This window comes from Oryctolagus cuniculus, chromosome 17, assembly GCF_964237555.1.
Source record: "Oryctolagus cuniculus chromosome 17, mOryCun1.1, whole genome shotgun sequence".
Classification (NCBI taxonomy): Eukaryota; Metazoa; Chordata; class Mammalia; order Lagomorpha; family Leporidae; genus Oryctolagus; species Oryctolagus cuniculus.
In genome coordinates, this window is record NC_091448.1 from 45,169,101 (window position 1) to 45,197,085 (window position 27,985).

A 27,985-nucleotide genomic window follows, 5' to 3' on the forward strand; every position below is an offset into this window, starting at 1 on the left:
CCACTCACCAAATACCAACCAGAGAGAATTTGAAATATACGTATATAGATCAAATAAGGCCACTTCCCTAAAGCCCTCCACGGGCTTCCCTTTATCTTACACATCCCCTCTCTGCTTATGCGTTCTGGTAGCACGGTGGCCCTCCTTCCTGTCTTAGTGTTTCAGACCCCCTCTAAGGGCCTTTGTGCCTTTTGTTCCCTACTTGGAACACTTTTCTCCTGGCCTGTCACTATTTACATTCTCAGCCCTAGTATCAGCCTCCTTCCCTCCATCCCAGGCATACTCTATCCTGCTGTTTTGTTTCCTTCAGGATATTTATCATAAACAAAAATAAATGTATTCACTTGTATACCTGATCAGAGCTACTGCCACATTGTAGAAGACAGGCTCCATGAGAACAAGGACTTTGTTTTGTTCCTCACTGTATCCTTAGCAATAGAAACAGTGCCAGGCTATTTTAGGTGCTTCAAAGATATGTAATGGTGAATGAATTAATCCCAGGGTTTTTTTCCACAGTTATATCTGCTGCATCACTCCAGCAGGAACTGTAAATTTAGGGCAAGTCACACATATGAAAAACAACCATTAGAGAACTCAATAAATGTGGTAGATTAGTGGACCATAAAATAAAAGAATGCTTGATGATAAAATAATTGGCAAACTTAAATCACCTCTACAATGCTGTCAATTGTTGACCCACTTTTATTCTTTAATAGAGTGGCATGAAGCTGGATAAAACCTTTGAGGTAACTTGCCAAATAGACTGGAACATGTCTACAAAAACAAAACATAAGAATTCACAGATGCCACTTAAAAATTTGCATTCTGGTTGGGAGGGGCTGTCTGGATTTTGTTTTGTTTTCATCTTCAAATAAAGCATTGCTCTCTTGTGGGCTGTTGCACAAGTCTTGTCTCTTGTTACATCTGTGGTGTGCACATGCTACCCTGCTGTGGGTCACTCTGTTTCACTCACATTACAGGAACAAACTAAAAACAACATGTCTTAGTGACAGGATGACTGGGGTACACCACAGACAGGAAATGAGATTTACACTTCTGCCAACACAGCAACTGTCTGCTTTAGTAAATGAAAATATGTTTAAAATAAAGCCTAAATAGTCTACCTATTCAAAGGGCAAAGTAACAGCTTGGGCACTTTGGTTTCCAGTAAACAAAGTAGTTCTCTACATCTACAAAATAAATCTATTTGCTGAGAACTTAAAACAGCTGAGTTCAGTCCAGTCATTCCTTTTGTGACAGAGACAGTTTCTCTTTGACAAACATTAAGTTTAAGAACTAACTTCCTGGTTTTAGGAGTTCTGCAATGTTGTTCTTAGAACATTGGTTGCTAATGCTTGAAAGCATATATAAATATGGTTTTTGTTTTTAAGAGTTATTTATTTGGGCCGGCGCCGCGGCTCACTAGGCTAATCCTCTGCCTTGCGGCGCTGGCACACCGGGTTCTAGTTCCGGTCGGGGCGCCAGATTCTGTCCCGGTTGCCCCTCTTCCAGGCCAGCTCTCTGCTGTGGCCAGGGAGTGCAGTGGAGGATGGCCCAAGTCCTTGGGCTCTGCACCCCATGGGAGACCAGGATAAGTACCTGGCTCTTATCATCAGATCAGCGTGGTGCGCCAGCCGCAGCGTGCCGGCTGTGGCGGCCATTGGCGGGTGAACCAATGGCAAAGGAAGACCTTTCTCTCTGTCTCTCTCCCTCACTGTCCACTCTGCCTGTCAAAAAATAACTAACTAACTAAATAAAAAAATAAAGAGTTATTTATTTGGGCCGGCGCCGCGGCTCACTAGGCTAATCCTCCACCTGTGGCACTGTTACTCTGGGTTCTAGTCCCGGTCGGGGCGCCGGATTCTGTCCCGGTTGCTCCTCTTCCAGTCCAGCTCTCTGCTGTGGCCCAGGAAGGCAGTAGAGGATGGCCCAAGTGCTTGGGCTCTGCACCCGCATGGGAGACCCGGAGGAAGCACCTGGCTCCTGGCTTCGGATCAGCGCAGCGTGCTGGCCATGCCGGCCGTAGCAGCCATTAGGGGGGTGAACCAACGGAAAAAGGAAGACCTTTCTCTCTGTCTCTCTCTTTCACTAACTCTGCCTGTCAAAAAAAAAAAAAAAAAAAAAGAGTTATTTATTTGATTTACAGAGAGAGAAGGAGAGACACAGTGAGAAAGAGAGATTTTCCACCTGCTGGTTCACTCCCCAATTTGGGCCAGGCTGCCAGGGGCCAAAAGCTTCTTCTGGGTCTTCCACATGGGTGCAGGGGCCAAAGGACTTGGGCCATCCTCCACTGCTTTCCCAGGCATATCAGCAGAGAGCTGGATTGGAAGTGGAGCGGCTGGGACTTGAACCAGTACCCACATGGGATGTTGGTGCTGCAGGCTACGGCTTAACCTGCTACGTCACAGCGCAGGCCCCAAAAGTGGTTTTTAAAAATGGGTTTAGTGGGGCCAGTTCTGTGGCTCATTTGGTTAATCCTCCACCTGTGGCGCCGGCATCCCATATGGGCGACGGGTTCTAGTCCCCGTTGTTCCTCTTTCAGGCTAGCTCTCTGCTGTGGCCTGGGAGGGCAGTGGAGGATGGTCCAGGTGCTCGGGCTCCTGTGCCCGCATGGGAGACGGGGGTAGGGGGGCACCTGGCTCCTGGCTTCGGATCGGCGCAGCGCCGGCCATGGCAGCCATTTGGGGAGTGAACCAAAGGAAGGAGGACCTTTCTCTCTGTCTCTCTCTCTCACTGTCTATAGCTCTACCTGGGAAAAAAAAAGTAATCAAGGAAAATACAACATATAAAAAAAAATAAAAATGGATTTAGTGCTTTCATGAAGATGAGGCCAAGGGGTGGCAAGCAAGGTCCCTTCTGTCAATTCAAAGATTCCCTTACTTTGGAAATTCCTGATTATAAAACACCAAGAGTCAAACTCACATACAATGTAAGGGAAAAGAGGCTTTTCAATTAAAATCATGTACCTAAACCTCAGTGAACTTTTCTGTCAGAATATGTACAGCACATCAGCTGGGCGGGGGCAGGGAGGGGACCTGCTGTTAGGTGCCATATAGGTCCCCAGAGAGTCACAGGCAGACACACCCACTGTTGTACAACTAGCTGCCTTTATTCTGTGGACCCAGATTATGACCAAAAAAGTGACATTCTGTGGGTCACAAGGGGACCAGGAATGAGAGTACAGCTGGTTACAAAAAACTTCTTACCACTGAAAATAATTCAAAGCTCCGTAAATGCTATCAAAGATAGGAAGGAAGGATGGTGGCAAGAAGTGAAAACAAAATTCATAACCACAAGTTTAGATGGATCAAGTCCAACTTGACAATTAAATGCTTGATTTGCACACACAAACAAAATTACATATAAATCTAATCATATGCACTTCAGGGTAAGGTAAAGCTTAAGTTCTGTTTTGCCAGAAACATGACTTATTTGTGCACATATCAGTCTGCCTGAAACAGCAGCCCGTAGACTCAACTGACCAGTTGGTCTCTGATCAATCTGCTTTAGAAAGGCAGCTGTAAACTTTTTTCATGTTTCCTGAATTGACTAGTTCTTTGGAGTGTGGTCCAGAAACAAGAATTCTCCACTAAACTCTTTGGAGCTGTTTGTATGTTAAATATAAACCCAAAATGGCTTCAGAATCTCTATATTAAATAAGAAACAAGATAAAGAGAATACTACTCTCTTGATCTAAAGATGGAGAATAATTAGCTGCATGATAAGAAAATGACACGTAGAGGATCACTTTTCTCACAGAAAGTGAGTGACAGTGAAGTTCTCCAGAGTCTTTATCAGAAAACTGAAGTCTATCTATTCCTCTCTGCCATAACATCACTTGCTTAACATGGGCAAAGTCAACCCTGGTTAGATATATGAAATGAGCTAATAATAGCTAACTGACCAGATGCCTACTGAATGCTAGACACTGAGCTAAGCACTTTACATGACTTCATGTCACCTGCACAACAATCCTGTGAAGTAGGTACTATTTTTGCCCCCAATTCACATGTAAAAGATTGAGGGCTTAGAGACTGTGCTAGGTTACTGGTGTTTGCCCAGGATCACACAGCTAGCAAACCTTACAGCAAGGATACAAACCAAGATCTGAGTTGAAAGCTCATGCTAGGAACCACTCTCCTACGCTGCTCTATGTTATGATACAGTTGATGGCAGATGAAACATAATTATCTTCCCTACTTTTCAACAGGATAGAATTCAAAAGTAAAGCACACAGGAGTGAAAGAAAAGTGGCTGAAATCCATTCAGATCTCAACTCTTCTCATCTCCTCTATCCCCACCCATCGATCAAGACTAGGAACAAAGACTATGCTGAGGGGAATGAAGAACATCTGGCTGAGAGATGAATCCAGTTGGGTTGGACAGTAGAAAAAAGACCTGCAGTTTCTGCTGGGAATGATAGCAGTATTTCAGTCTCAGAAATGGAGGGAAGAACGCTCTGCTTTAAATATATTTGGGGAAGTACTCTGTGCCAACCCCTTCTGATCAAAATCACTTCCTAAAGCATGACATTTATTAACTGGCAGTTTCTTCTCAAGCCATGTAGTGGGAAAGGTCAACTAAGGGAAGAAAATACTTAACTGTTCTGTGGTTGGAATAATCTTTGAGGAATGTGCCCAGGATGATCATCCATGGCCAGCAGGAAGGTCAAGGAAGCAAAACAAAGCAAAAACACACCTGGCCAATTGCTGAATGTCAGCTGGAGAGGAATTCTACTGTTTTACATGTTCCCCTCCCCCGGTCCCGACACACACACAAGAAATGGGTCATTTCCTATGAGAAATCATTTCAGAAAGCGGATATACTTCTTTTATTTCAAAATGAAAAAGAAGTAGATTTTTCATGTAATGTTTGGTAATGCCAAACTCCTGAGTTTCTGTGGTATTCCTGCCTGAAACCACAATTTATAGGTAAATTATTATATAACACTGATGGCACATAGTATTATTGTACAAGACAAGCTGGTTGGCTTTTATATTAAATTTAAATAATGTAACATGAACTATTTTGTCCTAAGGATTATTCATCTAGTGGAAACTATGAAATACATTTCACCCTCCCCAACCCTCAACATCTTCCTTCTCCTGATAAGCTTTCTCTTTTTAGTTGTTTAATTTTCCAAGTCAAGGTGCCAAGGCAGCTTCTGTCCATCCCACTAGAGGTTCCCACTTAGTGTGACCAAAGATTTAAGTACTAGACAAGAGATCAAGTGACTACAGAGATATTAATGCCAGGGTCTACTGAAAACTTCGGCTAAATCCAGAAAAACAGGAACAACAACAACAACAAAAAAATCATTGTGCCCTTATATGAAACTGTTGTCAAAGTCAAAAACACATCTCTAGACAGTGAGAAAAATTAGATTATGTAATCCTAAAGGAATTTAGATTATAACAGAAAATCCAAACCCAAAGATCATACTATTGTCTGTAAGTAAACATTCCTCACACATTGCCAAGCATCCAATAAACAGTACTGGAATGGCAAGCTGTACCTGGAACCCTCTCCCCCAGGGTGTTCCTCTCAGACACATGCCTATGAATGCAGGTGGTGAGATTATTTCTCTCCTTATCACTAGACAAGCAAAGACTGGGGCAAGCTACTAGATCAATTACTGGCAACACAAAGAGCTTAGGCCTCTAGTTCTTATTCATTAACTACAACCATCAGACCATTTTAGCTTCAGCTGTTCTTCTGCTTAAAATCTGCTGCACAGTGCCCAGCACAACTATACTAAGATGCAGCTATATGTTTTTCTCTTTTCTTGACGTTCCTGTAATTGAAGGAAAAAAAAGTCTGTCTGATCAAGGCAAGGAGACAAATTCTAGTCATGACTAACCTTACTAGTCTTTTTCCCTACAGACTAGAATGGGAGACCATCCCCTGCCCCATTCCTTTTGCTTTGTTCATGTTGAATACTCATTTACCAATAAAACATTTTACTCCATTTTTGCCTCATCCACGTGCAGCTTAGGAATGTTTGACATACTCAATTTGCAATCAGTAATTTTATCGTTTGTCATACAATTAAATCTTCTAACTTTTATAGATAGAGCACATCTGTTTTGGCATTTGTTGTTTTGGATTGTCAAGCGATAGATCTCTCAAAATTTTCTAGTAACACCAGAGTTTCTTTTTGGGGAATTTGCCCAAATGTGGCCTTGATGGCTTCCAACTGGAACTGCAAGGGGTTTGCAGGGAATTGGAATGTGGCCTGAGTTCTGGCCGCCTGGGAAGTCTCCTAGGACCCTGAGTCTTACACAGGTGCCTCAAAGGATCAGGGATAACGGGCATGGTCACACTCATCATGGGGAAGAATGGCAAGACATGAATGTCCTATGCCCTGGCTTTCCCTGAATGCCTCCTGGCACCTGCATGTTCTCTAAGCTTGGTCCTCCAGCCCCATTCCTTTAGGTGATCTCTGACATCCTTTTGCTTAAGACAGTTAAAATTCATTTCTGAGCTTAGAACAGAGAATCTGATGTACCATCTGAAGCCTAGAGAATTTAATGACTTAGCAGCAGAGCCAGGACTAAGCCCTCAGGTCATCTGACACCCCAGGTGGAGCTTTAATTTACCCTGTGTTAGATGTTATTACAACAAGACATTGCTGACCTAATAGTTTGAAGCAACTAGGTTAAAAACACATCTGGTCAGTTCATCTAAAGAGAACAAGGGCAGGATTTCACTGCAAAGCTTGGTGTGATGTTTGTTATATTTTTCAGAGCATCCTGAAGACAAAACAAAGCTTAGGTCTGAACAGGGAAGGATTGGGGCATAGTCCCACGTGGCAATTACGTTCAGGCCATCCTTTACAACTGATTCTTTTTCCTTTACTAAGTCTCTTTCTCTCTCTCAGATTTATTTATTTATTAGAAAGAGGGGTGGGGAGAGAGAAAGAGAGAGAGAAAATATCTTTCACCCTCCAGTTCACTCTCCAAATGGCTGCAATGGCCAAAGCTAGACTGATCCGAAGCCGGAAGCTATCTCCCACTTGGGTGCGAGGGCCCAAGGGCCCAAGGGCCCAAGGACTTGTCTCTTCCACTGCTTTCCCAGGTGCATTAGCAGAAAGGTGAATTGGAAATGGAGCAGCTGGGACTGGAAACGGTGCCTATATGGGATGCTGGCACCACAAGTGGTGGCTTTACCTGGCTACGCCACACCACCGGCCCTTTTACTAAGTTTCTGTGACATTAAATTTTGCTTTAAAATATACAAAACTAAGTACTGAAAACAAAAAGTTAGGAAGACCATGGGGCTTACAAAGGGAAGCAGGAAAGCCTATGTGGGAAAACAGATATTTGCCTCCCCAGCCCTTGGTTCCCCTTCAGTCTTCTTTGAGGTCAACAGCACTTCTTTCTAGACGATGTCTGGCCATATATTCACTTGAGCTCTTTTTGAGGATTTAACTGGCTCCTGGCTTCAGATCTGCCCAGCTCCATGGCCATGTGGGGAGTGAACTGAACAGATGAAAGACCCTTCTCTCTGTCTCTCCCTCTCACTGTCTGTAACTCTATCTCTCAAAAATAAATAATAAAATTAAAATCTTAAAAAAAAAAAGAGATGGCCGAAGTGCTTGTGCCCTTGTACCCATGTGGGAGACCTGGAAGAAGTACCTGGCTCCTGGCTTCAGCTTGGCTAAGCCCTTGCTGTTGAAGCCATTTGGGAAGTGTATCAGTGGAAGGGAGATCTCTCTTCTTTCCCACTTTGACTTTCAGGCAAATAAATAAAATAAATATTTAAAACAAAGCAAAAGAAAAGGAGATTAACTTAGAAAAACAATTCAGCACTTGAAAAATCATTTTGTTTGCATGATTCAACAAGTGCCTACCCAGGTATTTAAAACACACCTGCAGAAGGAATGCAAGTTAGGCTTCTAAGCATTTGGCCAAAATGTCAAACCCTGATTTCAGACCGTCTCTTTCACCCTTGGCAAAGCCCTTACTGAGGCTCACGTCATCTTTTGACCTCCTTGTCATCATCTTTTATTTACCTCTGATCTTTGCTCAATCTTTTTTCACCCTGATTCGTATATAATCTTAAGAGATTCTATTGTTCATACAGACGCACATTCAACGGCTTTGTCTCCAAATTTCTCACTTTCCTGACCTTCAAAGACCTTTACCAGAGTTGCTTAGATGTCTCACTCCCAGGGTCCCTCTAAAATACTGATGGACTTGATTTCAGAAACCAAACTCTCACCTCTGACAACAATCTTTTGACTCTGATGTGTTTACTCTTTCCCATCCAATGTAGTCCCATGTCCTATTTCTTAATAGTTTTCCCTATAATCAGTTCTCTTTGTATACAGTTGACCGAGCCTTCCACAATATCCACAGAGTGGGGACTAGCTATTGAGATTTCTCCTACCACTTTATCTCACCTGCAGACCTATGTCCTTTCTCCAATCAGACAGAATGATATATCCAGTTGCCAAAAAGATTATTAACCTGCACCTGACCGCATTCTCTCTCATCTCCCTACTTTTATCTCCCTTCTTACTGCTTCTCCTGAACCTGGAAACATGTTCTTCTCTGGTCTCTCATATCTTAAAACGCCTTAACTTGATCCCCTGTTCCCTAGTTCTCTTTATTACTGAAATTGTTTAAAAGCCAATACTTGCTATCCCAGTTTTCTTCCCTTACCAGTCACTTTTTTTTCTACCCACGGCCATCTTGCTTCTGCTGCATTACTCCTCTAAAACTCCTGTTCACCCTTTCTGCCAATGATTTCTCAAGTGATAGATTCAAAGAACAAAGACCCTCTATCTGTAGTTTAACATCAATGCCTACTCTTTCATTTAACACCTGATGTGTACTGGCAAATCACTTCCTTCTTATGAGTTTCTTCCTTAGCTTCTAAGACAATGAGTCTGCCTGGTGCCTCTCTGAGACTCCCACTATCATAATCTAATCTTACTCTACCCTACTCTGCCCTTTCACCAGACATATTGTTTGACCTTCACAAAACTTTAAAACACAAATTCACTGACAAATTAATTGTACTCAAAATTCAGAACTTCCAGCCTCTCTTGAATAACCTGGACTCGATCCCACATTTACATATAGCAACAACTGGCCATGGCTCAGCAGCAGCTGACACTCTAGATATCAGATGGTTATAAGTGCTAGGAGAAAAACACAGTAGAGAAACAGCAACACAGCATGCTGCCTGTAAGGCTGTGTTACAAGGTCTGATCAGGACAAGCCTCTCTAATAGGGTAGTGTCTGCAGAAGTAGCAGAGGAAGCCATGTAGCTGTTTGGGAAAAGCACATTTAAGGCGGGGAGGCAGCAGCAAATGCAAAGGTTCTGAGGCGGACGTGTGACTGACTAGTTTGGGAAATAGTCAGAAGGTCAGTTGTGCTGAAACTAGTGAGCCAACAAGGAAGGAGTGGTGGATGATAAGATCAAAGAGGGCAGAAAGGGCAGACATACGTAAAGGCTCTCAATTATCTCCACTGTCTCATCTGTGATTCTCTTTTCAAAGTGCTGTAATTTGGACTTTCTCCTGTTTGTAACACTGAACTTTTCTTCAGTCCTTATTTTGCTTATACTTGACTATTTGATATTGCTGATAACCTTCTACCACCTTCTTGAAACTTTATTATTCCTATTTCTGACTAATCATTCCATCTTCTGCCAACTTCTCTTTTTTGTTTTTATTTTTTAGATTTATTTCATTTTTTGAAAGGCAGAGTTACAGAGTGCAGATGCGGGGACATGGAGAGGGGTCTTCTACCCACTGATTCATGTCCTAAATGGCCCCAAGAGTAAGGGCTGGGCCAGGCAGAAGCCAGGTGCCAAGAGCTTCTCCCGGGTGTTCCATGTGTATGCAGGGGCCCAAGCATTTGGGCCATCTTACACTGTTTTCTCAGGCACATTAGCAGGGAGCTGGATCACAAGTGGAGCAGCTGGGACTCAAATCAGCGCTCATATGGGATGCTAGCACTGCAGGCAGTGGCTTTACCCACTGTATGCCAGGCCCTTTTGTTAATTTCTTAAAGATGATGGCTTCCACGATGTTGTCATCAGACATCTTCTTCTCTATACACTTTTCTAGATGCCTTCATCCACACTTTTGGCCATCAGTAGGTATCCTACATGCTGATGACTCCTGACTATCTATTGATGCCTAATACATTACTTAAAAAAAAAAAAAAAACAACAACAAATATTTATCTTCTTAGTTTCTGGCAGTCAGAAATCCAGGAGCGGCTTAGCTGAGTGGTTCTGGCTTACGATCTCTTATGAAGTTATAGTCATCTGAAGCCCTGACTGGGGCTGGAGGATTTGCTTATCAAGGCAGCTGGTTCACTTACATGGCTACTGACAGGAGGCCTCAGTTCTCTGTTATGTAAGTTTCTTCACTGAGTTGCTGGAGCGTCTTTATGACACAGAAGCTGGCTTTGCTTAATGAGTGATCACAAGGAGAATAAGGCAGAAGTGCAATATTTTTGACTTAACCTTGGAAGACACACACTATAATTTCTGCAATATCCTACTGGTTATATAGGTCAGCCATATTTAATGTGGGAAGAGATCACATAAGGATGTAAATATTTAGGGGCAACAATCACTACTATGTTAGAGGCTGGCTTCTGCGACTCTCAAATTGGTTCTCAGGCTCAGGTCTACCAGAGCCCAAACTGTATTGTTTACTGCCAACAATGGCAACGTTACTGTTATTCCACAAATGCTTATTTGTGAAAGCCTGGAATCTGGCAAACTGGCAAGTCCATCAAAACGTTCCCTCTGGGAACTATATGATTGCAGCAGGGGTTAGGTGCTGGCTCTGAGCCCTGTGAAGTAAGCTTAAAGAGGACTTTGTAACTATCATTTAGTGAGCACATACTCTGTGTTAGGTATTATGTCTGGTGCTTAACAATCACTATTTTTTTTTTTTTTACAGGTAGAGTGGACAGTGAGAGAGAGAGAGACAGAGAGAAAGGTCTTCCTTTGCCATTGGTTCACCCTCCAATGGCCGCCCCAGCCGGCACACCGCGCTGATCCGAAGGCAGGAGCCAGGTGCTTATCCTGGTCTCCCATGGGGTGCAGGGCCCAAGCACTTGGGCCATCCTCCACTGCACTCCCTGGCCGCAGCAGAGAGCTGGCCTGGAAGAGGGGCAACCAGGACAGAATCCAGCGCCCTGACCGGGACTAGAACCTGGTGTGCCGGCGCCGCAAGGCGGAGGATTAGCCTAGTGAGCCGCGGCGCCGGCCTAACAATCACAATTTTACACTGACTTTGAACAGAAGTCATTCTTCTCATTTCACAGATGAGAAAACAAAGATTTTGAGAGTAACTTGCTTAAGCTTACCAATTGCACAATCAGTGAATGACACAGCAGAGATCAAAATTTAGGCCTATTTCAGAGTTTTTTAAATTTATTTATTTTTACCCTTCTTTAAACCTGATTGCCTGCCTTCTTTAGTTTACTGAGTTATTTTGTTGTTGTTGGTGGTGGTGGTCTGTATAATGACGACAATGCAGTCCCACTATAGCTTATCCACCAAGGTATAAACTACTAAAAGTGAATTCTCAAATATCAGAAAACCAAGGAGTTCTGTTTTTTTTGTTGTTGTTGTTTAAATGAATTGATCAGTGCTATTTTACTATGGCCTCACAAATAATTCCTCAAATTCACTGGCTACAAAAGTTTAATCCAGTCTGTAAAACACTAGCTCTATAAATTTTCCCCACCAACCTTCTCTTTTGTAGTTGTGCTCTCTCCTACTAGGCTAAGGAAATGAAATAGTAAGTCCCTCAAAGATCAAACCAAGGAGAATTGAAAAGGGCATCACAGACACACTGACTCTCTCTAAATCTGTCCATTTTTTTTTAAAGATTTATTCATTTATTTGAAAGATAGTTACACAAAGGGAGAGGCAGAGAGAGAGGTCCCCTATCTGACGGTTCACTCCCTAAATGGCTGCAACAGCCAGGGCTGGGCCAGACCAAAGCCAGGAGCCAGGAGCCTCCTCCGGACTTGGGTCATCTTCTACTGCTTTCCCAGGCCATTGCAGAGAAGTGGATTGGAAGTGGAGCAGCCTGGACTCAAACCGGCACCCATATGGGATGCTGGCACTGCAGGTGGGTGGCTTTAACCACTATGCCACAGTGCCAGTCCCAAGGAGTAATTTTTTTTTAAAAATTTACTTATCTATTTAATCGAAAGGTAGAGTTAGAGAGACAGACAGGGAGTGGGAGAAGGAGAGGTGGAGAGAGAGAGAGAAAGAAAGAGAAAGAGAGAGAGAGAGATCTTCCATCTGCTGGTTCACTCCCCAAACGGCTGCAATGGCCAGGGCTAGGCAGGGCTGAAGCCTGGAGCCAGGAGCTTCTTCTGGGTCTCCCACATGGGTGCAGGGGTCCAAGCACTTGCAATATCTTCGTTTGTCTTCCCAGGTCATTGGCAGGTAGTTGGATCAGAAGTGGAGCAGTCAGGACTCGAAACAGTGCACCCATATGGGATGCCGGCATTACATCAGTGTCTTAACCTGCTACGCCACAGCACCAGCCCCTAAATGTACATTTTAAAGTAGGTAAGGTGAAGAAGCAATGGCCCACAGCATGTCCTCCTCTGTTCTCCAGATAAAAGAAATTAGAGTGCTAGGGACAAAAGGACCAAACAACAGTATTTTACAGTATTCTAGAGAATTCCAAAAATTTTTGTTAGGACTTAGAAAAAGAGGAAAATATTCAAATAAAAATGGTACAGGCCGGTGCCGCGGCTCACTAGGCTAATCCTCTGCCTTGCGGCGCCGGCACACCGGGTTCTAGTCCCGGTTGGGGCGCCAGATTCTGTCCTGGTTGCCCCTCTTCCAGGCCAGCTCTCTGCTGTGGCCAGGGAGTGCAGTGGAGGATGGCCCAAGTGCTTGGGCCCTGCACCCCATGGGAGACCAGGAGAAGCACCTGGCTCCTGGCTCCTGCCATTGGATCAGCGCTGTGCGCCGGCCGCAGCGCGCCGGCCGCGGCGGCCATTGGAGGGTGAACCAACGGCAAAGGAAGACCTTTCTCTCTGTCTCTCTCTCTCACTGTCCACTCTGCCTGTCAAAAACAAAACAAAACAAAAAACAACAAAAACAAATAAAAACAAACAAAAAAAAACAAGGTACAGGGATAAATTTAACTTTCATGTGTTTTAAATGTGTTGGAGAAAAAAAAAAACTTAAAAGCTTATCATATATTTGCTCCAGTGTAGGAAGACACTGCAGTACAATGCCACAGCTGCTGTCTAGGTTGCTTATAGGTCATATTGTCTACCTCAATGGAAACCTGGATTCAGGAGAACATAAGGATCAAAGTAAATTATTTTAAATACCAGTTTTACTATCAACGGCAAAATTTATAAGCAATGATTTCAAGGAGAGTTACAATTCTAAGGAGGGTCTTTTGTCTGCTCATGCAGCAACTGTTAACAAGGCTGTATGTAAGTCTTGCAGACTTCCTAAGCTATTAGGGGACACTCTACAGGTCCATCTTCTAAATGTCTAAGCAAAGAGTGCTATACTTCATAAAGACATCAAATATTTACTCTCTTGACCAAAACAAGGAGACATGCTCCATTTCGGTTTTCCTTTTTGTCAGAAAAGGGAGAATAATGAGAGATACAGATGGGGCTTTATTCACCATTGAGTATGATGGGTGATAAATACAGAAAGCTCTGGTAAGGTGGGGAACCAGTTACAAGTGATGCACTGCTACCAACAAGATTTTAAGAGTTGAAGCTTGCAACATTACAGAAGGCAGGAAAGTATAGATATTTTTTCTTTTCCTAAATGAGGCTACCCTGAGGTGGGGAGAGTAGCATCTTGAAAGTCAATCTAAGCCAGTGCCGCGGCTCAAAAGGCTAGTCCTCCACCTAGCGGCGCTGGCACACCGGGTTCTAGTCCCGGTCGGGGCGCCAGATTCTTTCCCGGTTGTGCCTCTTCCAGGCCAGCTCTCTGCTGTGGCCCAGGAAGGCAGTGGAGGATGGCCCAAGTGCTTGGGCCTTGCACCTGCATGGGAGACCAGGAGAAGCACCTGGCTCCTGCCTTCGGATCAGCGCAGTGCGCTGGCGGCCATTGGAGGGTGAACCAACGGCAAAAAGGAAGACCTTTCTCTCTGTCTCTCTCACTATCCACTCTGCCTGTCAAAAAAAAAAAAAAAAAAAAGGTCAATCTAATTTAAGAGCAGTGCTTAAATGTTAACGAAATATTCTGTACACATATATATTTTATTTTGAATAGTGAAAGTTGGGATTCAACCAGTTCTAAAAATTAGAATACCTGGGTCTAAAGAAATCAGAAATTAAAATAAAAATGAGGGTTGACTGACAAAGTTATTGAAAAACTGCAATGTCCTTTCAGTTATTCTAGATCAAAAACCAAAAGACAATGGCATAATCAGGAAAAAAAAAAAAAACCAAGAAAGTGGCTCTATGACAAAGGATTTGAACTTCTGTTTAAGAAAAGGTACATAGCTAGGCAAAAAGCTATGCATGTGAAGGATGGGAAGGTAATATGGCAGGAATGGAAGTGACTATTACTAAGGATGGTATTGTGGAGTGATTTCTCTTTTTGCAAAATTTTCTAAATGCTGTGTTATACTGTTTTCAATTTCTCAAAAGGACAAAAAGGCGGGGGGAGCGTACAGGAAAACACACCGTGGGAACAGAGTCAAGTGAACAGATGTTTTGCGTAAGCTCCATTTTCAGAGACATCTGCCTTTGTGCAAGACTTGAAGTGGAGCCGTAGTCAACAAGTTCTTCTCTGCAAGTGAAGGGTGGGGCCTGAGAGAAAGTGAGCTGTGAAGAAACCAATAACTAGAACCCACAGGGCTGGGAAACATCTTTTCCTTAGGTAAGTTCCTCATTTATGAGCTACCCCTCTGCCCCAAATGTTTTGCCATCAGCAATGTCTACCATTCAAATGAGGAGAAACTCAAGCTGCCCATATGTCTCAACTCAAGTGACTGACATTCTCTGTCAGCAGCACCATTTAGCTCGTTGCAGAGGTAATTCAATCCCGAGATAGAAGAGATAGCAAAGGTCCAACTCCCTGTATAAAAAATCTGGATGGGGCCGGCGCCACGGCTCACTAGGCTAATCCTCCGCCTTGCGGCGCTGGCACACCGGGTTCTAGTCCTAGTCGGGGCGCCAGTTTCTGTCCCAGTTGCCCCTCTTCCAGGCCAGCTCTCTGCTGTGGCCAGGGAGTGCAGTGGAGGATGGCCCAAGTGCTTGGGCCCTGCACCCCATGGGAGACCAGGATAAGTACCTGGCTCCTGCCTTCGGATCAGTGCGGCGCGCCGGCTGGGGCGGCCATTGGAGGGTGAACCAATGGCAAAGGAGGACCTTTCTCTCTGTCTCTCTCTCTCACTGTCCACTCTGCCTGTAAAAAAAAAAAAAAAAAATCTGGATGGGCTGTAAGATACCAACTTCATCCTTCTTTTTGCAATTCCTGATAAAAAACTTAACGTGTACTGAAAAACTCACAAAAAGTAAACCTAATACAGTTGTTCCTCAGCCCTGCTGTCTCCCTTTGGTGTATATTGAATTGTCTCTGCTTAGTTAGATGAATACTAAACTGTTTGCTTTTGCACTGAAGGTGGTAACAGGGATGCTAATATTTAGGCACATGCTGGAAGATAATAAAGTATGAAAGTCACTGTGTTCACCTGGCAAGTCCATGTTTATAACACAAAGCACAGGAGAAGTTGTCTGTTTTTGTTTGCAGCCTTCAACTATGCTTCATGCTACCGGGCAACTTCTTTACTTGGAAAAGAACTTTCAATTGACTTGCAAAGTTCTATCTGGTGTTCTTTCTTGAACTTCCCTTTTCTGAGAAGTTGGGTGTGTTGTACGGGTTACTGCCCTACATCTGACCGCTGGGCCATTGGACTACAAGACTTAAGAAACCTCTTCTGAGGGACAGTGGTCTTTCCTAGATCCTGTAAAAGCTCCTTTCCTTGCTAACATGACAATGGAGCCAATCATCTGTAGGTTTATATGAATTTGCTAGAAAAAGCCCTCTGAACTGCTAATCTAATCTTTTAGTGAATTCCACACAGTTCACAGGACCCACATTGTTCCAGCGGTGAAACTATCTACCAAAGCTGAAAGTTACAAGATGGGGTCTACATCATGCTGCAGTGGGACTAAGCTACTGCCTAAAACATCAACATCTCCTAAGAGCACCAGAGAGTCCTGTTTCACTTCCAATCCAGCTCCCTGCTAATGCACCTGGGAAAGCAGCAGCAGAAGGCCCAAGTACTTGGGTTCTTGCCACCCATGTGGGAGGCCCAGATGGAGTTCCACCCTCCTGGCTTCAGCCTGGTCTAGCTGTGGCCCTTGAAGCCATTTGGGGTTGCAAGCAAATTTGTGGTTGCAAACCAATGGATAGATGATCTTTGTCTCTTCCTCTAACTCTGCCTTACAAATAAGTAAAATAAATACTTTTTAAAAAAGTTATAACAAGAGAAATCAAGCTATTAGCAATTAGATGAATATTTCAATTTACAGGTAACACATACAAAACAGAATAAGGTGCCTGTTTCTTCTGTACTTACATAATCTAACAGTGGCTTTGAAATGTGGATGTCAGACCCTATTTCAAGAATCCTAATTCAATAATTTTTTAAGTGCTCCAGTTGATTTTTATGCCCAGTCAGGCTTTAGGAAAAGACTTCAAGAATACGACACAAGTTTCATTTAACAAGTATTTAACGAGAACTTATCATATGGTAAGTATCATTTTGCAATGAGAATAGAGCAATGAATTTTATAAAAGTCAAAGAACCAATAGATACATGGGAGTGCAAGTAGGAGGTCAATATGTAAAATGTCAGGTGGTGAAAAATGCTTTGAGGTAAGCAAGCAAGAGGCTGAAAAATGATAGGATGCATTGCAGTCTAATGAAGGGTGGACAGGAAGGTCTCTCTGATAAAGGAGATATTTGAGCATAGGGCCAAATAAACAATAAGCCAAACATTCTTGCTGCTTCCTCCAGAAGAAGGGAGAAGCAGAACTCTTCTCCAGAGGTCATTTATGCAATCTGTCTTGGAGCCTGTATAGGCATTAGCTAGATAAAGGAAGTAGGGAGGGAAAAGAAAGTACCTTTCCGGCAGAGGGAGCAACATGTGCAAAGAGCTGGTGGGAGGAAGAGATGGAGAGTGACTTCAATCCTATCTTATGGCAGAAAAAAAAATTGACAGAGAGTGGGAAGCATGGTACAGATCTTGAAGAGTGCTCAGTGGCTTGCCAAGAATCTGAATTTTATCCTGACGATAAGACAGAGCCACAGTTTGCATTTCCAGAAAGACTCCTCCAACTATACTAAAAGGAATGGACTAGAAAGGGGGAAGAGATTTAGAAACAGGGAGATGGTTTTTACTTTAGCATTACAGGCAAGAGAGAAGGATGGTGTGATCTAAGGTAGCAGGCCTGCTTTATTTTTTATTTTATTTTTTATTTTTGACAGGCAGAGTGGACAGTGAGAGAGAGAGAGAGAGAGAGAAAGGTCTTCCTTTACTGTTGGTTCACCCTCCAATGGCCGCTGCAGCCGGTGCGCTGTGGCTGGCGCACTGTGCTGATCCGAAGCCAGGAGCCAGGTGCTTCTCCTGGTCTCCCATGCAGGTGCAGGGCCCAACCACTTGGGCCATCCTCCACTGCACTCCCGGGCCACAGCAAAGAGCTGGACTAGAAGAGGGGCAACCGGGACAGAGCCCCGACTTGGACTAGAACCCGGTGTGCCGGCGCCGCAGGCGGAGGATTAGCCTAGTGAGCTGCGGCGCTGGACGCGGGCCTGCTTTTTTTAGTTCACTTTCTGCAATGGAAAATTTACTCCATGAAGAAATTTAAATTGTAAGGAAAACCAGATAGAAAAATGCTTTGATATGTACAAATTTCTTGCACTCATAAAGAATGTTTTCTCTATGCACTTCCTGACTCTGACAGGTCCTTGCCTTCAATTAATAACAGTGTTTTTTTTTTTTAATTTAATTTATTTCTTAAGGAATAAAATTTCTTAAGTACAACTTTAGGAATATAGTTATTCTACTCACCATATCAGCCCTCCCACCCACACTCCCACCCCTCTTCCTGTTCCCTCTCACCTTACCAGCCCCATTAAGATTCATTTTCAATTAACTTTGTACACAGAAGACCAACTCTATACTAAGTAAAGATTTCAACAATTTGCGCGTGGTACGCAAGCACGCACACACAAAACAAAAACTGTTTGAGAACTAGTTTTACAGCTAACTCTTAAAATAACTCATTGAGGACAGAGGTCCTGCACAGGGAGTTAGTGCACAGTGACTCCTGTTAATAGTGCTTTCACATTCTCACCCAGGAGGTTAAAAAAAAAAAAAGTCTACTTACATGGCTATTAACGTTCATAGCACCTACCTTGGTCCAAACTTTTCTCAATCTGGGTTATTTATTTATTTATTTTCTAAAACACCTCAATTTTAAGTTACACTTTGCCAATCCTCAGATTTAGATATCAAATCAGCTTTAACCTATCTGTCAACAATCATCCTGGACAAGCCAGGGAAACTTATAGGCTATTCCTCCTCATGTCACTTTGTTATCACGCACTGCTATATCATTTCCTGCCAGGCACCAAACTTCCAGCATCCAGGAGAAACAGCTCAGGAGACTGTTTTTACACAAAGGACTTCCCTCCTTCCTCAGCCTCCATTCCACAGATATGACAGTACATTGATGGGTTCTAAATGAACAATAAAGCAGCTAAATTCTGAAACCACCATTTTAAACTAATAATGAAAAAGCTTAGTTTTCTGAAATCAGTAACAAGCAAACGGTGAACTGGAACCCAAAGCCAACTTTAGTCAAGAGAAGGCAAGTGAATTTCACAAAATCATCTATATTACATAGATAAATTACATAGGCCGTTAGAGAACTGGTAAGCAGGTAATGCTTAATCTATTAGACTCTACAGCTAAATCAAGCAACCGATTATTAAAGAATATCTCTGAGGAGATAATTTTCAGGAATTTAATTTCCCTACCTCTGAAATTAGTAGTTGCGTAAAACATAGCTGCTGGAGAGTTAAGAGAGACTTTCTATTAAAGCTCAACCACAAGCTATTGCTTGAAAGAACTGGTAGAGTCAGTCTGGGGAATAAGACTTGATCCAATATATATATTTAATCACAGAAGAGTTGCCATATGATATTACAGGCAACTAACTGTCTCTGATCTCTCTTCTATAAATGGGATTATAAAACTTAACAAGACAGTAGAGGAAAATATCATGAAGCATATGATTAAATGGCTACATGAGTAAATGGTTATATCCAGAAGGCAGCCATTAGTGAAGGGGCTCAACACTGAAGTTCAAAACATCTCCACATCAGATCTCTCACAAATGGATGTACAGTTCTCAGACTGCGTTTTCATTTCAGGAAGGCAGTAAACAAGCAGGTACATACTTGGCCCAGACTCAACTTATCTGGTTTTTCTTATCACCATTTACTCCTGCCTGTGAGTCTGCTTAGACAGTTTCTCCATTTACACAGGACAAGGTTAGTGTCTCATCTGTTTCAGAGAGAAGAAGCATAGAACTGAAAGGTGATCTGGAGTTCTTGCTCTGTCACTAATGAATTGTACACTTATGAGGATATTTTTTCCACAAAAAGTTTGTGGAAAGTGGAATTAAAAGAGAATCTTATTTTGGTATCAAAAAATTGAAAATCCGTCCATAATTTTTAATAATGCATATTTCCATGAACTTTTTGAAGACTTCTTGTGTGAGGTGAGAAAAATTTAGAGCTTAATTTCCTCATATAACATTATTAACTCTTTATGATATTAGGAGATAACCAGTCTTTTTTTTTCCCATGAAATAATTCTTTTATTAAATGATTACTCACTCCAAAGATTCTAGGGATACTGCTCTCGTGCTCTGCCACATTACTTATGATAACATTAAAAGCTGACCTCTTCGTTAAAGTTGACATCAAAATTTAAATATTCTCATTCATCTCTTTCCCCAATTTACAACAAAGGAAATTTTAATTCTGTTAGAAAGGAAATAGAATAAACTCATATTTTTCCAAGGACCAAAATTTTAGATACAGAGAAAGGTAGTTTATTTCTAGTTTGGAAAGCTGTGACTTCTGTAAATCTTAAAGTAAAAAGAGAAAAGCTCTGAAGGCCATCTGAATGACCACGCAGTAGGAATGTTATAGCTGCATCTGACAAAGTTGATAACTGTTTGGGATACTGAATCATTTTTGAGTCCTTAACATTTTTTTTAGTTAAAGCATGTTTTCTCAGACACAAGGAATGGCAAATTAAATACATTAAAAATTAGGGTTAAGCTCAATGTCCTAAATAATCATCTTGAACAAGTACAGTAGTAAGTTAATGCTTTTATGGGCCGGTGCCATGGCTCACTTGGTTAATTCTCCGCCTGCAGCACCAGCATCCCATGTGGGCACCGGGTTCTAGTCTCGGTTGTTCCTCTTCCAGTACAGCTCTCCCAGTTGCTCCTCTTCCAGTCCAGCTCTCTGCTGTGGCCCGGGAAGGCAGAGGAGGATGGCCCAAGTGCTTGAGCCCCTGCATTGCATGGGAGACCAGGAGGAAGCACCTGACTCCTGGCTTCGGGTCGGCTTAGCTCCAGCCATAGCGGCCATTTGGGGGTGAACCAATGGAAGGAAGACCTTTCTCTCTGTCTCTCTCACTGTCTAACTCTATCTGTCAAATAAATTTAAAAAAAAAAAAAGCTTTTATGCATTTGACCCTCACTTATCTCAAATAACCACTGAGTCCTAAAACATTTTATTAGTTCAAGATGAAAACATCATATTTCTATAGCATTAAACAAGCAAAAATATCAGCCAGGTTTTTCATAGCAGAGGCAGTAACTTTTTTTTTTTTTATAAGTTTATTTATTTGAAAGAGTGACCTAGGAGAGACAGAGAGAAGCAGATCTTCCACCTGCTGGTTCACTTTCCAGATGGCTGCAATGGCTGGGGCTGGGCCAGGCTGAAGCCAGGAGCTTTTTCTGGGTCTCCCACATGGATGCAGGAGCTCAAATACTTAGGCCATATTCTGTTGCTTTCCCAGGTGCACTAGCAGGGAGCTGAATCGGAAGTGAAGCAGCTGGGACTTGAACTGGGACTCATATGGGATACCTGCGTTGCAAGCAGAAGCTTAATGGCTATGCTGCTATGCCACAATGCTGGCCCCAGAAGCGCTAACTTTTTTTTTTTTTTTTTTTTTTTTTTTTACAGGCAGAGTGGACAGTGAGAGACAGAGAGAGAGAAAGGTCTTCCTTTACCGTTGGTTCACCCTCCAATGGCCGCCGCGGCCGGCGCATCGCGCTGATCTGATGGCAGGAGCCAAGTACTTACCTTGGTCTCCCATGGGGTGCAGGGCCCAAGTACTTGGGCCATCCTCCACTGCACTCCCGGGCCACAGCAGAGAGCTGGCCTGGAAGAGGGGCAACCGGGACAGAATCCTGCGCCCCGACCGGGACTAGAACCCGGTGTGCCGGCGCCACAAGGCGGAGGATTAGCCTATTGAGCCACGGCGCCGGCCAAAAGCGCTAACTTTTAAAGAATGCCTCTAAACATTATATCACAAAGGGCTGGGCTACTCTGCAAATGTGACTTTTCAAATCCTGTAAGTAACGAAATAGTTAATTTGTTCCTTTGATCTCTACCTCCACTGAAAATTCTTTTTTGGAAATAGAAACCCACCCCTTCAGCAGGCCAATGTTGGTCAATTAAAAAAAAAAAAAAAAGGAATGAGCTGGCATTGTGGCTTAATAGGTAAAGTCACATGTGTGGCACGGCATCCCATATGGGCGCCAGTTCAAGTCCCAGCTGCTCCACTTCCAATCCAGCTCCCTGCTAATGCACCTGGGGAGGGCAGTGGAATATGGCCTAATTGTTTGGGCCTCTGCCTCCCATGTAAGAGACCAGGATAAAGCTCCTGGCTACTGACCTTGGCCTGGCCCAGTGCTGGCCGTTGTGGCCATCCTGGGAGTGAATCAGCGGATGGAAGATCTCTCTCTCTGTTTCTCCTCCTCTTTCAGTAACTCTTTCAAATTAACATTTTTTTTTTTTTAAAGAGGAACAGAAGGGGAGATTTTATTTCAGAGAAAAGTTCATAACACAGATGCTGCCTGTATAGTTTACATTCATGAACGAGAATAAAGGATGGCTGCTTGAATCACCTATATAGGTCACATTACTGATTTACATGGAACCCAGGGAAGTCGCTTTACTTCTCTGTGTCCTGAGTTTCTCCTTCTGTTAAATAGCATTAGTGACATCTATCCTATGTCTCACATGCTTGGGGCAAAGTATCTTTCTTCTAACAAGAAAAAAGTTTGTGGAAGCTTTCTAAAAAGTTCAAGTGACAGTAGTTGGTTAGCCTAGCAATTAAGATGCCTGCATCCCACACTGAAGTATTTGGGTTAAATTACCAGTTCTGGGTCCTGACTGTAGCTTCCTTGCATTGCAGACCCTAAAGGCAGCAGAGATGGCTCCTGTGGGAGACCTGGATTCCTTCCTGGCTCTGGATTTTTGCATGACTCAGCCCCAGCCATTGCAGGCATCTTGGGAGTGAACCAGCAAACAGGAAACTCTGCCCCTCTCTCTGTCTCTCAAATACATACATACATGCAGAAGTACCAACTACCAGTATTATATACATCCAAGTTACTGCTCCTAAATCATATAGTTACAATACTAAATTATATACGGTATGTATATACATGAAGCTTGGATTTTCTTTTATTTTCTGAATAAACGTTAACTTTTGGTGAATGAAATAGACATAGGAACCACCCTCTAGGCATTTTTCATATGGAATTATCTCCTTGCTTCTTTCTGAAGTAATTTACTTCAACTACTAAAATAATTTTTGGTGGCTAATGCAGCAAAGTTGACTTAAGGAAGCTGAACAGAGCATTGCCTCCTATAAGGAGAACTAAAGCAGTGTTCCTATTTCTTTAAATGTACTTGTAACACTAGTAATGGAGACCAGCTAAGGTCATCCTACTGTCTCTCTCCATATTAGCCAAGTCCATATCTTGCTATATTTAGACAAGGTATGCAACACTCAAGACTCAATCCTAGGCTTGGGTTCATGACAGTGGAGTTGGGAAAACACCAACAGAAACACTGAATTAATTCATTCTTTAGTGACCAGCAGAACAACCAATGCTCAATTTTATTTCCTCTGTAATAGATGTCTAATTCCCAACAGGCACAAAGCAATCTCCGCCACACATAACTCTGCTACAGTCACGCCCAAAGCAAATCACTGAATACCTTTCAGGTAACTCACACACCAAGACTGCCTGCCACACCTTAGCCAGAGACAAAGAGCTGCCCAGGTCAACAGGGTGAAATGTTCAGCAGTTTATTCTCCTGAGAATTAGAACAAACAGATTTTCAACATGGGGAAATCACGCTATCAAAAACAGCAGTCTGGCTGGGAAGAGCTCTCTAGCAATCTAGCTGACAGATTGCTAGTTCTAGCATCCAGCAAAGGAAGAACCAAAGGGGGTCAAAGCTGATTTATTTATTTACCAATCAATAACAAAAACCTCATGGAACATGGATTTTATAATAAAGATTGTGAAGTGAGTCAGGGACACGGTAGTGGTGTTTGTAATGGGGGAAACCCATTTTGCTGAACATACTTCCCAAGTGGCCCCTACACCTGAAATTCAAAAGAAAGAGTCCAAGAAAAGTAACTTGAAAAATATAATTGCCCCTAAGAGAAAGTTAAGAAAATCCCACAACAACCAGATGTTTTTGGAACCTTCCCAACTGTCGGGGGAGAAAAATTAAATATATTTAAAGAATGTAGTAAACATACTTCTGAAATGTAAGTATAACAAATAGAACTCTTTATCTTCATTCAAAGGAAACTGCACATTGAAATTATGAACATTTCCACTGCAGGAGAGATAAGCAGATGTTGGATGTTTTTCCAAAGCCACTCTAGTGTCACTGAAGGGGCAATGGAATCTGCTGTACATTTTCTCAGATCAACAGTTAGTGCTAAAAAGCGACATTTTGGAAGTTTTTTCCCCTTTCACATAATGTATTTTAACATCTCTAGAGTTACATATTTAAACAATAGTTACCAGACACAAAACAACTAAACAGTTTATATACTATATTTCTAAGTCATTTTTCAATACTCACAACTGAAAATTACATAAATAGTTCAATATTTTAAAAGGATGAATTCTTAAAAACCTTATGTTCCCTTTCTCCTGCATTAAAAACCATTCTTAATGAAAAATACCTCTATCTGATTTGACAACGAAAGGCTGAAATAATCCCTCTGGAAGAAAAAAATTCCAAGGTAAGTTTCATAGAATGTATAATTTCTAAGAGAGATAAATTGGTCTGAGTTCTCAAGGTTTCTGGCAAACTTCTGGTATTTTTGCCATAGTAAATAGGTACCAGATTAAGACCTAAATAATGTAACATGGCAAGAGCTCCTCCCCGCCAACCTCAAAAAAAATAAAAATAAAAATAAAAAAGAGGGTAGGCGTGTGGCAGAGCGACTTAGTCTGCATGTGACATCAGCTTCCCATTTAGGAGTTCTGGTTTGATTCTGATCCAGCTTGCTAATATGTCTTGAAAGCAGTGGATGAGGGCTCTGGTACCTGGATCCCAGATGCCTCCATGGGCAGTCTAGATAGTGTTCCCGGTTTTGGCCAGGCCTAGCACTGGCTGTTCTGGCCATTAATCAGCAGATAAAAAACTGATTCTCTCTCTCTCTCTCATGTGTGTGTGTGTTTGTGTATGCCTCTGCCTTTTGAATAAATAAATCTTTTGTTTTAAAAAAGAAAGGTGATTTTTTTAAAAATAAAAAGTCTGGAAAATGTGATTGCCCACACTTTTAAAAATTCACAACTATACTTGTACATGTTAGGCTGTAGAAATTGGTTTTAGTGGCAAAGAATGGCTTAATGGCATGGAGAATTCTTGACCCTCAGTTTACAGTGTAGTTAAATAGTACATTCCTTCTACTAAATGTCTAACCTAGGGCAGACATTGGCCTTCATTCCCAACTGCTTTCTGTAATTAATTCAATAATTATATGTATCATAAGGATGAAATGCAACTAGAAATTCTACTTCCCTTCTTAACTTTTTCTTCAAAGTAGCAACTTTAAATAATTTTTGCTTCCCTATAAATATTTCAAAGTACCAGAAACAGTGTCCTCAGTGTTGCTTCTCTCTGTCACTTACAACATGGGTTGTGACTATCTGGCTGAGAAACATAAACATTCAGGCTTTACTGTAACATTCTAGATGTTCTCAAAGCAAATATCATTCTAGAAATATGTATTCCAAAACTACTACATGGGAGAGTATTCAAAAGGCTGTATAATCCTTCTCAATAGAGAGAAAATATCAGTACAAATTCTTTCAGCAAGGGGAAACCAAGAGTGATTGTTTAAAAATGGAAAAATGATTCTCATTTATATGTTCCAAAAGCTTAACAATTTCCTTGGTTTCTAAATCACAAGCCAGGTTCTTAACTGGGTTTGGAGGAATGGAGGGAGGTAATTAGACTCCTGTGGGAATTTGAGGGAGCTACAGCGATTTCCTTTAGAAAATTTAATATAATAGAGTCTCACTTTTGCATATTACTTGAGTGTATTCATGTATCTCCTAGTCTAATACTCTGGACTAAAGGAACTTGGTTAACTGCTCTAAAGCAGCTGGGAATTCACAGCCTCTCCACTACTATCCCTCTGTTTTTAGTGAGTGACAGCTTACTTTAATAAGAGGCAAACACTGAAAGAGATATGCCTGGCCTTAATTTTGAAATCAGAGGAAACACACATAGAATAGATAAGGAATGGGAGTTTCTAAAGGTCTTCTGTTAATACTCTGGACTCTCATTTTAAAGCATACAACAGGCAAGTTATGCGAAGACTCCAGATGTCCCATAATGCTATCTCCTCTCTCCATTTTTGAAAATCTCTCCACATTTTTATATTGAGGACTTTCAAACATTAAGTGAAAGTTCACTTCTTGACGCTCTACAGCACTAGACATAATAGGATTTCAGTACAATAATAGGACTTAGGACATGATTTTTGATATTCACTAAAATTAAAACTATCAGTAAAAATGAGATTTTTACATTCCTTGTATCCGTTTGGATACTCCAGAAATGTTAACAGCTACCAAGAACACAGCATTTAATTACAGTATTTATTTTCTAATAGCATGAGAAATGTGAGATGACCAATACATTCAACATTGATTGCTTTTTGTGGTGATTAGTATGAAAGGAAATGACTAGGCTTAAGAGCTTTGCTGATATTATAATATAATAATATATTATAATATATGCTGATATTATAATCTATGCTAGGAAGGGAGATAAAATATAAGGTACAATGGTTACTATTAAGGTTAATATTTATAACAATTAGCAATCCTCATCTATTATCGCTATGTCCATAAATACAATGGTTTCGTATTATTTATTTTTCATATCTAAAATTTATTTATACATTTACACCAAACATCTACACTCCAGTTTGTGGCTCAAATTACATTTTACCAGTTTCTTGACTATTTTCTTTAAAATGGAAGCCTCCCTCCATCTCTGTACACTGCTTTATATCATCAGCTGATTATTTTATTCATAATAATTTATTTACAATTCTGAAATATAAGTTCTAAAAGCTGAGACTTAGGGTTTTTTTGTTCACTAATGCATCTGAGTAACTTAAAAATGAATATTTACTAAGCAAAAATATGAAATTAATTAGCAGCAAAAATGTTTAAACAAGAATAGGAAATAAAGTTAGGAGAGCTGTATTTCAGTCATTGCCCTCTCACTTAATAACTTTGACAAGTCATTTAATCTCTTTGAATTTTTTTTAAAGATTTATTTATTTATTTGAAAGTCAGAGTTACACAGAGAGAGGAGAGGCAGAGAGAGAGGTCTTCCATTCACTGGTTCACTCCCCAATTGGCCGCAATGGCCGGAGCTGCGCCGATCTGAAGCCAGGAGCCAGGAGATTCCTCCCAGTCTCCCACGCATGTACAGGAGCCCAAGCACCTGGGCCATCCTCCACTGCTTTCCCAGGCCACAGCAGAGAGCTGGATCAGAAGAGGAGCAGCCAGGTCTCGAACCAGCGCCCATATGGGATGCCGGTGCTTCAGGCCAGGGCGTTAACCTGCTGAGCCACAGCGCTGGCCCCTAATCTCTTTGAATTTTGAACCTAAACCTTGTTTGTTCCTTTATTTATTTATTTATTTCAGTTTTTTTTTGACAGGCAGAGTGGACAGTGAGAGAGAGAGAGAGAGACACACAGAGAAAGGTCTTCCTTTGCCATTGGTTCACCCTCCAATGGCCGCCCCGGCCAGCGCACTGCGGCTGGCGCACTGCGCTGATCCGATGGCAGGAGCCAGGTGCTTCTCCTGGTCTCCCATGGGTTGCAGGGCCCAAGTACCTGGGCCATCCTCCATTGCACTCCCTGGCCACAGCAGAGAGCTGGCCTGGAAGAGGGGCAACCGGGACAGAATCCGGCACCCCGACCGGGACTAGAACCTGGTGTGCCGGCGCCGCAAGGCGGAGGATTAGCCTAGTGAGCCACGGCGCCGGCCTGTTTGTTCCTTTAAAATGATGCTGAAATACCAACACAGAGTTACTATAAGGGTTACAGGAAATAACAGAAGTGAAAACTTGTTGTAAATATTATTACATCCCAGTAGTTATTCTTGAACAACTGGCAAAATTTCTGTAACAGATCAATCTTGAGCAGGCAAGATATTCTGCCATTTTACCCTAAGTCTTGCAGAACTAAAAAGGCAGAATGGAGTAGTGAGAAAAGATATGGACTTGAACTTCAATTAACAATGGCTGACTCTGAGAAAGTCTCTTTTTGTAAAAATTTTTCTTAACATGTACAAATTTCATGTATGTCATATATACAGATTTAGGAGCATAGTGATAGTTC

General features: G+C 42.1%; 1 protein-coding gene across 7 annotated transcripts in view; it reads right to left on the reverse strand.

The window, feature by feature from the left end:
- The window catches only part of SSH2 (slingshot protein phosphatase 2), a 280,902-nt gene that overhangs the window by 83,550 nt on the left and 169,367 nt on the right, over positions 1-27,985 (reverse strand). Inside the window, exon 1 of one of the 7 annotated variants that reach the window (XM_051824585.2) lies at positions 353-27,975. The exons of the other annotated variants lie outside the window; for them this stretch is intronic. Coding sequence (XP_051680545.2) covers positions 353-393 — 41 coding nt within the window. The 5' untranslated portion in view covers positions 394-27,975. Of the gene's footprint in view, positions 1-352; positions 27,976-27,985 lie in introns of those variants that run through there. 7 annotated transcript variants of the gene reach the window in all.